This window comes from Vipera ursinii, assembly GCF_947247035.1.
Source record: "Vipera ursinii genome assembly, chromosome: 9".
NCBI classification, from domain to species: Eukaryota; Metazoa; Chordata; class Lepidosauria; order Squamata; family Viperidae; genus Vipera; species Vipera ursinii.
Window position 1 is genome coordinate 3,767,004 of NC_139523.1, and position 11,331 is coordinate 3,778,334.

Sequence of the window (11,331 nt, forward strand, 5' to 3'; positions counted from 1 at the left end):
TACAAAAACTTGCTAATAACTGACAAGCTGATCGTGTGCAGATGGCCTGCCCTGAGAAAGGTGGAAGCTTGCTGGTGTTCAGATGCTTTAGAAGAGACCTCTTCAGATCATCAGCTTGCACTTCCTCCAGCATTATTTCATGCCTCATAAATGGGAATAGACTGGTTTGAGTGGACAAATGTATCCATTTTGAAAGGAGGCTAACACATAATTCATCCAGGGATGTTTCAGGCTGGGATATAGACCTGAAACAGCACAGACTGCACTTGTGGATGAAGGATGGGGGTAGTAGCATGTCTATCCTTGCTCTCAGGGGACTTTGGTATTACTGTCCATGATATTCTTCTGAACACTCACGTGTTGCATGCAGAGCGTTCTGCTGATTCTCCTCCTATCTCGAATTGGTTGCAATCAGTCTTGATGGGAGGATAGGATGGAGGCTTTGCACAACTTCAGTTTTACACCAATTGTTCCCTTTCCTGGGTGAAGAGGTACATGGTTACTCATGCTTTGATCACCTCTCAGATGGATTACTGTAATGCACTTTACATGGTGCTGCCCTTGAAGAACCACCACAAGGTTCACCTGGTCCAGAATACAAAAGCCGAAGCAATTATGTTTTATTATATCCATATTATACCTTTGGTCTGCAATCTGCATGGCTTCCAGTTTGCTTCCAGGTGCAACTACAGGTGCTAGTTATTACCTATACAGTCTTACATGACACAGGGACAGCGTATTTGAAGGATGGCCTTATCTCTGTTTTTTACCCGTAGCAGTATGTCAGGCAGAAGGGGCTCACTCTGTCTAGGCTGTTAATCATGGCTTGCTATATTGCAATCTCCCCGAAATCAAACTTTTTCCCTACCTGTGCCTGCTTCCTGAAACCCCATTGGCCCAGAATTTAGCAGGTCCTAACTCTGTTACCTCTCAGAAAGTCGTGAACACCTGTTTTCCTAGGCATGGTTGGGGAACAGTGTTTTCTGGAATCATTTTATGTTAGTTGGCTGATTATATATATATAATATATATATATATATATATATATATATATATATATATATATATATATATATATATATATATATATATATATATATATATATATATATATATTTGTTTTCTGAGGTTTCCATATATATATGGATCTTTGGTAATTCGGGTTTTTCCCCACGTAGAACTAAAGGTGTAGGAACGACGTTTCGACGGAATCCCATCCGTCATCATCAGGCTGGTGGCTTCAGCTTCCTTCTTCTGCTTCTCCCAGAAGAAGGAAGCTGAAGCCACCAGCCTGATGATGACGGATGGGATTCCGTCAAAACGTTGCTCCTACACCTTTAGTTCTACGCGGGAAAAAACCCGAATGACCAAAGATCCGCATACTAACACCCGCAAAAACCTCAGAAAACATATATATATATATATATATATATATATATATATATATATATATATATATATATATATATATATATACATATATATATATATATACATACATACATACATAAAAATAATTTATATTGCATTTCTAAATCTTTGTTAGCTGCCCAGAATCAAGATGGGTGGCCATACGAATCAATTTAAAGAAATAAAATTAAATATTTCAATAATTGTGTGGGGTGGTGCTCCTTTGGTATGAAGAGAGAAACTTGCCCAAGCTCCCTCTTTAAACTGCAGCAATGAAGGAAGGCAAGTGCTTCTGACGCTGATACCTCCCTCCCAGATGTGCTGGATTACCACTCTCAAAATTCCCAAGCAGCAAGTTTTGGGGAAGCAACTTTACTCAGCTTAAATGGAAATAGATTTGGAAGTGTTCCATATTTCCCATGAGATTTCAGGGCCCCTGCATCTGTTCTTCAAGTCCAAGGCACAGGAAAGAAAGTTCCAACTTCCTCTATGCTTTTTTCCAGTAGCTAAACTATTGGAACTATTATTAGCCAAAAAAGGAAACGGGCTTCTGGCTGAAAATAGTAACCTTGAATCATAAACAGCAGCGAAGAGGGAGAATAGCCCAGAACAGGAAGGGAAGTAGAAGAGGAGGAACTTTTATGGCTTGTTGGAATCCAGCTCTTCTCCACACAGAAGGTGGGATTCTACTTTGGCTTGTAATTGTTTCCTTATTTCTTTAGACCAGTGTTTCTCAACCTTGGCAGATTTAAGACATGTGGTCTTCAAATTCCACAATTCCCTAGCCAGACATGGGCAATTCTGGGAGTTGTAGTCCACACGTTAAAGTTACCAAGGTTGAGAAACACTGCTTTAGACCAGGGGTCTCCAACCCCCGGTCCGTGGACTGGTACCAGGCCGTGGCATGCCAGCAGCCGGTCTTCACAAACAAGCAAAGCCCCATCTGTGGGATGCAGGCAACACACAAAACCATACACTCTCCGGTCTGTGGAAAAACCTTTCTTCGTGGAACTGGTCCCTGGTGCCCAAAAGGTTTGGGACCTCTGCTTTCGACCATTTATATCGCTGCCCATCTAACCAAAGTGACTCTTAAGTGGCATGTAGATGAATAACAATAACGAAAAACAAATCCAGAACCAATTAACAACACATGCCCTGGGAATATGCCATTCCATTTCCAGCCCCTAAGTTTATTTTATTTATATTCCACTTTTATTTTTATAAATGTCTGTGTCCTTAAAAGCATTATTGTGAGGGTGAATGAAAAACCGTGGCTGACCTATGAGGTCCATAAGATGCTGAAGGCACAGAATGTGCCTTTTAAATTCGGTGACATGCAGGCACTTAGAACAGCCAGAGCTAATTTGAATAGTGCCATAAAAGGTGCAAACCAAGCCCATTGCCAGAAAATTCAGAACTTTTTTCAGGACCCAACAAACACCAGGCAAATGTGGCAAGGAATCGAGGCCATTACAGATTATAAGGTGGCTCCATCAAGATGCAAGGACGACACAGACTTCCTAAACAAGCTGTATACATTTTTTGGAAGTTTTGAGGCACCAAATAGCACTCCTGCTAGGAAAGCTGTGCCCCATCCTGACGAGCAAGTGCTTAGTTTTGATGTCACCTCCGTCCGGAAAACACTGCGGAAAGTTAACATTCGGAAAGCAGCAGGCCCAGATAATATCACTGGACGTGTTCTTAGGGAATGTGCCAATGAGCTGGCTTGTGTTCTCAAAGATATTGTCAATCTCTCATTGCAGCAGGCAGTGGTCCCATTCTGTTTTAAGATGGCCATCATTTTGCTCGTGCCAAAAAAGTCCACAATTACAGGCCTCAAAGATTACCGTCCGGTTGCACTAACATCCATCATTATGAAACACTTTGAAAAGCTGATAAAGGACATCATTGTATCTAGTCTCCCGCCAGCATTTGACTTGTTTCAGTTTGCTTACCAACCAAATCGCTCTATGGAGGATGCTATTTCTTCTGTTCTACATCTGAGCTTGGAGCACTTAGAACAGGGGTCTCAAACTCGCAATGTCACATGATGTATTGCAATTTTTTCCCCATTGCTGGCAATGGGGTGGGCATGGTTTCGGCATGATGCATCCAGCCCGTGGGCCAGCAGTTTGACACCCCTGACTTATAGGAAAGAAATACATGCGTTTGTTGTTTGTTGACTTCAGTTCAGCAATCATTCCCCAGCATCTAGTAAACAAACTGGGTCTTTTAGGCTTAAACACTCCTTTGTGCAACTGGATTCTTGATTTTCTTACTAACAGGCCCCAATATGTGTGAGCTGGAACAAATATTTTTAATACCATTTTCTTGAGCACAGGGTGTGCAGTTAACAAGTAGGCTACCTTGGTCACTCAACAGTGAGACACTGGTGAAGTGGGCACAGCAGGCCTGCATTTTCTGTGTCGCATGAGAAAAGCACATCTTCCTTCCTTCCCGTCCTTACCACTTTCTACAGAGAGCATCCTGACATACAGCATTACTGTCTGGTTTGGAAGCATCACTAGTTCAGATGGGAAGGCGGTGCAGAGTGGTGAGGATAGCAGAAAAGATCATTGGCAGTTCCCTCCCTTCCATCCATATAGCACATAAGTGTTGCTTGAACAGGGTCCGCAAGATTGTCTGGGACATGACACATCCTCTTCCTTGTTACCTTCTGGGAGGAGGGAGAGAGAGAGAGAGAGAACACCTGGCCAGCCCGTGGCTAGTCTAGGTAGCATCCCGAGGGCTGGGCAGGCAACATTGTGTCAAGGAAGCAATTCTGGATTTCGAAGCCCACCTTTCCTCCCCCCACAAACCGACCCCAACCAGAGCCCCGGAAAGTCCTGCGGGTGAAACGCTGGGACAAGCCTCTTCCTCCAGCCTTTCTTAGGGTCTTGCGGAAGAACAGGGTAGAACAACGGCTAATGACCCTCTTTTACCGGTCTACTATAGAGAGCGCCCTCTCGTATGGTATTGTGGTTTGGTATGCTGGTCTGACAGCTGTGGACAGGAAAGTATTACAGAGGGTAGTGAGCACAGCACAAGACATTGTGGGCTGTTCCCTGACACCACTGGATGACCTCGCCAGGGCTCACTGCCTTGGAAGAGTGAGGAAGATTCTCAGGGATGACTCACACCCTGGACGGTATCTCTTTACTTTCCTACCATCCGGTAGGAGATATAGGAATATAGCCAGCCGTACCAACAGGCTGAAAAACAGCTTTTATCCGTGGGCTGTTAGGCTTTTAAATGGGACATAATCTTATGCAGAATTGACTTGGGAGGCCGGTGTGTGGTGTAGTTGGTCTGCAGGGATGCAGGGAAGCTGCTGTTGCTGGGATGCTGCTGGTGAAGCTGGGCAGAGGCTGCTCCTGCCCAGGGTTAGCGCCCATGAAAGAAAGACACAGAGATCTCTCGGGGAAAGGGCCCCGCTGCTCCTGGGATGCACACTGGATGCTGGACACTGAACCACGAGGAGCAGTGGACCTTGTTTATTTATAGCAAAAGCAACCAATCACATTTTATTGTTATTCAAATAGACCAATCATGGTTACACGTGTGTTCTTCTAAACTATCCTAAAAGGACATAGGTGTTAGAAGTAGATTCAAATACAGTAATGACCAATCATTTGTATTTTATTGTTTTATTGTTATTCAAATAGACCAATCATGGTTACACGTGTGTTCTTCTAAACTATCCTAAAAGGACATAGGTGTTAGAGGTAGATTCAAATACAGTAATGACCAATCATTTGTAGGAGGCGTCAGAATTTGTCTTAAATTGAATAGCCAATGGTGTGGAGGAATACTGTGACCATGCCCCTATCTGGCTGCAGCCAAATGGCCTCTCCTAGGTTCCTTTGTTTTCTGGGTTTATGGCTTACTTCCTTGCACATGGTTCACTGACCTTATCTGGCTGTAGCCAAATGGCCTCTCTGGGTTTATGGCTTACTTCCTTGCACATGGTTCACTGAAGACTTTCCATGGTAGAAAAGTATTAGCCAGAAAAGTACTAGCCAGCTACATGTATAGGAACAGAGATCATGGTTATTCCAACATCTCCTCTGTTTTTGTTTTAAATGCAGAATTTGTATGTTCCGCTTCAAAGTTGAGGAGGGATGGGTTCTTAAGAGACGCACCTTCGGGAGAGTCAAGAGGCAAGCGAGCCCAAAAGGCATTTTTATTTTCCTCTTTTAGGAGACAAAGGAGTCTCTAGTTCAAATTGAGCATTAGGCTCTTCTGAATCCTCCTGGGGGATTGAACCTTACTGTACCATAAAGAATTAATTGTTTAACAGCTCTATGTTCAGCTATCAAAGGAATACTGTTAGTAATGCTTTTGATAGTAATATGTTAGTAATACTTTGATAAAGATAGGCAAGACACAAGGTAAAATAGTACATCCTAATACAATCATACTAATAAAAGCTACAATAGGTTGTAAACCAGGTACTTTGGGAAACCAGGAGCCAAGTAATTCCTGAAAGTTGAAACCATTTCAAGTTTGGACAGGAACATGAGCTACAGAGTTCACATAGATGATGATGGTAGACTCGTTGTTAACAACAGGTTGTTCCTTCTGGGTCCATGCGATGGGGCAAAAACAGTGTGAAAAGAGTCATTTTTGACTGGAAGCAATGTCAAAGGTGTGAGTCATTGTAAAGAACGGGATGGGATAGCTGGTGAAGTGGAGTTGACGTCTGGGGTAAGCTTTCAGATGGAATTGTGTTTTAGTGGCATCAGTCAGTGGTGTAAGAACAAAGCTGAAAAAAGTCACAAACCATGCTGTCATCTTTAATGGGTTCTGCAGTTGTGTTTGTGGAGGCATGATACGGACGAACCTGGCGACCTGGGATCTACAGCACTTTGTCTGGTAGCTGGACTGCAGCGTAGCCTCTTCCCCAAGTGAGAAGGTCTGCAGGGCCTTTCCAAGTTAGGTCTGGAAGTTGGCGATACCACACTTTGGGTTTAGGCTGATCTGCAACTAGAGATGAAAAATGCCGCTCTGCGGCTGTGGTTAAGGGATGGCCAGTCAAGTTTGAAAAGTTCAGAGTGTAGAGGCAAAGGTTAAGAGTTTCTTGCAATGCTGGGAGGTTGGGGCTTCGTTTTCCCCCGTTCTGATTTTTATAACGATCTAATGCATGTTTCAAGGTTTGGTTAGCCCTTTCCACCAAGGCTTGGCCTTGGCTATTATATGGAATTCCAAATTTGTGTGTTATTTGCCAATGATGACAAAATTCTGCCATGGCTTGACTGCTGTAGGCAGGGCCATTGTCTGTTTTGAGTTCTTTTGGACATCCCAGCACTGCAAAGGTCCGAATACAATGATTAATTACATGTTTAGTGGCTTCACCCCTTTGGGGGGTGGCCATGACGAATCCTGAGAAGGTGTCAATTGAAACATGCAAATACTTCCATGGGGCAAATGGTGCATATTGTGTGACATCCATTTGCCAAATTTGGCAAGGCTTCAATCCCCTTGGATTAACACCCATAGGGATTGCAGTTGCTTGTTTGCTGCATGTAGGGCACTGCTGGCGAATTGCAATTGCTTCTGCAGCGGTGATGCCAAACTGCTTCTGCAAAGCTTTGGAATTTTGATGGAAATATGAATGACTTTCCCAGGGGGTGAGGGGTTGCAAGGAACAGGCCAAGGGTCCGGAGGCAGCCTGATCTGCAATGTTGTTTAGGCTAGTGCTGATTAAGGGAGGGAAATTCTCCCAGATATCACCCTCCATCAATGTGTCCTGCACACAGACACAAAAACATCAAAAACAAAAAAACAAAAACAAAAACAACTCCACAAAAAGATCAGAGTAATTTCTTTTGGGTGATGTTTAATTAAAACTCAAAGAATTCCAAAAACTTGTCCAACAATTAATCTCTCCTCTTACGAGTAAAAAAAATTGCAAGCTGAAACTGCAAGAGTGGGCATCAAGTTTCACATCCACCCCCCTTTCTCAGACTGGAATTCTAAGCAGAGAAAAAAAATGGTTAAAAGGACCAGCCACCCCCCCCTCTTCTGGCTGTCTCTCCCTTTCTCACTCTTAAAGTAACAGAGCGGGGTTGGGGGGGGGGTAAAAGAAACTTTACAAAAATCTCACCACCAAAAAAATAAAATAAAAATAGTTTGCTCTCCTTTACATGCATTTACTCTCACACATCATCCATGGCTTTTACAACAATAAAATTCTGACTGCTTGCATAAACAATTTCACATACAAAAATTTCATTTCATACTTTCTCCAGACAAACCACACATTGTTAAATAAGGCCTTTTGTTTGGTGTTATCAGAGAGGATTTTGACCCTCTTCCAAGTCTTGGAAATAACACAGAATAACACAGACAGACATATATACACACATACTATTAAAACAACATTTATTTAAAACAGAACAAAACACACATATAAAACAACATTTATTTAAAACAGAACAAAACACACATATCAATTTGGGGTTGTAGGCCAAAACAATAATCCAAAGAGCTAGATAAAAAAAAAGATAGAAGAAAAACTTGATTTTATTTCTTTGATTTTTCTTTTCTTTAGGTTTACAACAATAACTACTTTCCTATGCTTTGATTTGGTAGACCAGAATGGTCAATTTAGTTTGGCTGGGAGCCTGCAATGGGAAGCTAGATCCCAGAAAACTCCAGGCAGTTGAAATCAACAGGCGCGCCCCTGGACTTTACTGAGAACAGCTCGCCCCAAGAGGCTCTTTCAAGCCCCACATAAGCCAATTTTAGCAGGAGTTCATTTCGGGCATATTCATTGTCTATTTGCCTTGTATTTTCTTAACAGATTCTGGCTGGGCCTGAGGGGCTCAGCCGCAGCTGAGGTTCCTCATAAGGAGGGGGAGCCGGAGAAACTGAAAAGGCTTAATGAAAAAGAGAATCAGTGAAAAGTTCAGAGGGGTTAGAAGCATTAAGAGGAAAAGAAATGTCAGCCTTTGTTGTCGGGCTGGCTGACTGCCCCTCCTCTAGATTCCCTGCTGGGAACCAGAAGAGGCGTGGCCAAACAGCACGCGATAATCAGCGATGGTCATATGAGTGCCAAGGTAATCAATAGTTTTTGGAGTCAGAGGAGTATAAACAGGTTGTACAAAAGTGACAGGATAGGCAGCACAAGCTTCTAAATCCTCTGGACCTAATATCCCAGAGGCATGAGCTGCAAGCATAGAGTGAACAAAAGGTGCTCCTTGAGGGGGGAGATCTGAATAAGGAGGAGGGGGGAAGGGAGGAGGGGCAGAGGGAGGAGGAGGTTCAGAAATGGCAACAAACTCAGAGGCTTTTGGAGCAGAGGCAGGAAGTTTTTTCGGAGGGAGATTTGGAGAAGGAGGAGGAGAGGGGGGAGGAGAAGGTTTAGAAATAGAGGCTTTGGCATTATCAATTAATTCTCTCAACTCCTGCAGATGCGCTGTCTGCTGTTGAGAGAATTTTCCACCCATACTCACGAAAATTCCTGCGTCTAGCAACGGACGAGGATGAGTCGCTGCCACCGTCGGGCGAATGAGTATGGATGGCTGAAGACGTATTCCACAGAATCACGTCGGGGTCACCATTTGCAGGGATGCAGGGAAGCTGCTGTTGCTGGGATGCTGCTGGTGAAGCTGGGCAGAGGCTGCTCCTGCCCAGGGTTAGCGCCCATGAAAGAAAGACACAGAGATCTCTCGGGGAAAGGGCCCCGCTGCTCCTGGGATGCACACTGGATGCTGGACACTGAACCACGAGGAGCAGTGGACCTTGTTTATTTATAGCAAAAGCAACCAATCACATTTTATTGTTAGTCAAATAGACCAATCATGGTTACACGTGTGTTCTTCTAAACTATCCTAAAAGGACATAGGTGTTAGAGGTAGATTCAAATACAGTAATGACCAATCATTTGTAGGAGGCGTCAGAATTTGTCTTAAATTGAATAGCCAATGGTGTGGAGGAATACTGTGACCATGCCCCTATCTGGCTGCAGCCAAATGGCCTCTCCTAGGTTCCTTTGTTTTCTGGGTTTATGGCTTACTTCCTTGCACATGGTTCACTGACCTTATCTGGCTGTAGCCAAATGGCCTCTCTGGGTTTATGGCTTACTTCCTTGCACATGGTTCACTGAAGACTTTCCATGGTAGAAGAGTATTAGCCAGAAAAGTACTAGCCAGCTACATGTATAGGAACAGAGATCATGGTTATTCCAACATTGGTCCACATGGTGTGGTGGGATGGAGGGTTTGTTGTCACTGTGTGTTGGGGGCGGGAGAGAGAGCACAGGGGGAGGCTCAGCTAATCTCAACGTACACATGTTGTACTTTGACAATAAAGGTTTATTATTATTATTATCCATTCCTGCCTCCCGAAGGAAGAGGAGGAGCTGAAGCTCCCTAACACTTCGGCTTCACAGGGCCGCCCCTTCAGGCGCCCCAAACTGCTTCACGTCCCGAGTCACGCAGCCGGCCAAGCACCAGCTACGCGGATTCAGGCCCGGCCGGGCGGGAAGGAAGGAAGGAAGGAAGGAAGGAAGGAAGGAAGGAAGGAAGGGAGCGCGGAAGAGGAGGAGGAGGAGGCCAAGAGGGAGTGGGCGGAGCCTCCTCCTCCTGGCGGGGACGGAGGGAGGCCCCGCCCTCTTCCCCCATTCGGCTCTTCCGGCCCGAAGAAGAGCAGGGGGGGAGGAGGAGGACGGCGGCGGAAGAGGCGGAGCCGAGGGGGGCGGTGCCAGCCGGTGTCTATGGCGACGCGCGGACGCCGCGGCGCGCTCAAGAGGCGGGCGCCGGCTCACGCCTCTTCCCGTTTCCTGCGCGGGGTGTCCGAGAGCAGCCGCAGCGGGAGGAGCCGAAGGCGCCAATGGCCAACTACAAGGTGAGGGGGGGGTCGGGGGGGGGCGCCGCCGGGACCGGGCTGGGGGCCTTGGGGGGGGGGAAGCAATGCTGACTCCTCCCTCCCTCCTTCCTTCCCTCCCTGCGGTGTAGGCCGCCGACTCCAAGCGGGAGCAGTTCCGGCGCTACCTGGAGAAGTCCGGCGTGATGGACACCCTGACCAAAGGTAAGGCGGCTGGGCGCTGGGGGGCCGGGCGAGGGGCCGCTCGGTTCCGCCCGCCGGCTCGCCAGCGCCGCTTCCGCTTTCTCGCCCCGCAGTGCTGGTGGCGCTCTACGAGGAGCCCGAGAAGCCCAGCTGCGCCCTCGAGTATCCTGCCGGGAATGGGGCCGGGGGGCGCGGGGGGGGGGCGGCCGGGCCGGGAGGCGCGACGGCCCTTAACTCCTCCGGCCTCGAAGCTTCCTGAAGCACCACCTGGGAGCCGCGGCGCCCGAGAACCCCGAGGTGGAAGCCCTCCGGCTGGAGGTGGCCGAGATGAAGGAGAAGTACGAGGCCCTCCTGGAGGAAAACCGGAAGCTGAAAGCCAAGGTAAAGGCGGCCCCGGGAGAAGCCTCGGCGAGGGCCGCTCCCAGCGCCTGGGGAAAGACTAACCGCCTCGCCGCCCTCCTTTTCAGCTGGCCCAGTACGAACCGCCGCAGGAAGAGAAGCGGGGAGAATGAGCCTTGTGCGTGCTTCAATAAAAGATCTGGAAAGAGTCGCCTCTTGCCGCTTGTTCTTCTGGTGGGGCCCACATTGTTTTACTTGGAGGGTGGTTCAGGCCGGCCCCTCTCTGTGCGAAGCTGAGCGACTTGTTCTGCAAGCTTGTAAGCCGCCCTGAGTCTTTGGAGAAGGGCGGCATATAAATGGAATTAAAATAAAATATATAAATAAATAAATAAGCATTGCAGGCTGAGCAAATGGTTACAGCCGGTCTTCTGGCCACCCCAGCACACCTGTGGTCCACCCTTAGAACTGATTGTAGCACTCCACCAAAGCAGGTAACCCATTTGCAACCTCCCCTGTCGGCTTCCCCTAACTCACCTGTGCCTGCCCGGCCAGTCTGCACTTGGGCTGGTG

At 46.7% G+C, this 11,331-nt stretch overlaps 1 protein-coding gene across 1 annotated transcript; it reads left to right on the forward strand.

The window, feature by feature from the left end:
- Positions 1 to 10,090: 10,090 nt before the first annotated feature.
- Positions 10,091 to 11,100, forward strand: MYCBP (MYC binding protein). The gene is made up of 5 exons (XM_083369051.1): positions 10,091 to 10,260; positions 10,371 to 10,443; positions 10,536 to 10,584; positions 10,674 to 10,803; positions 10,890 to 11,100. The coding sequence occupies exons 1-5, from the start codon at positions 10,246 to 10,248 to the stop codon at positions 10,932 to 10,934; spliced, it is 312 nt and encodes a 103-aa protein (XP_083225177.1). The 5' UTR covers positions 10,091 to 10,245; the 3' UTR covers positions 10,935 to 11,100.
- The last annotated feature ends 231 nt before the right edge of the window (positions 11,101 to 11,331 follow it).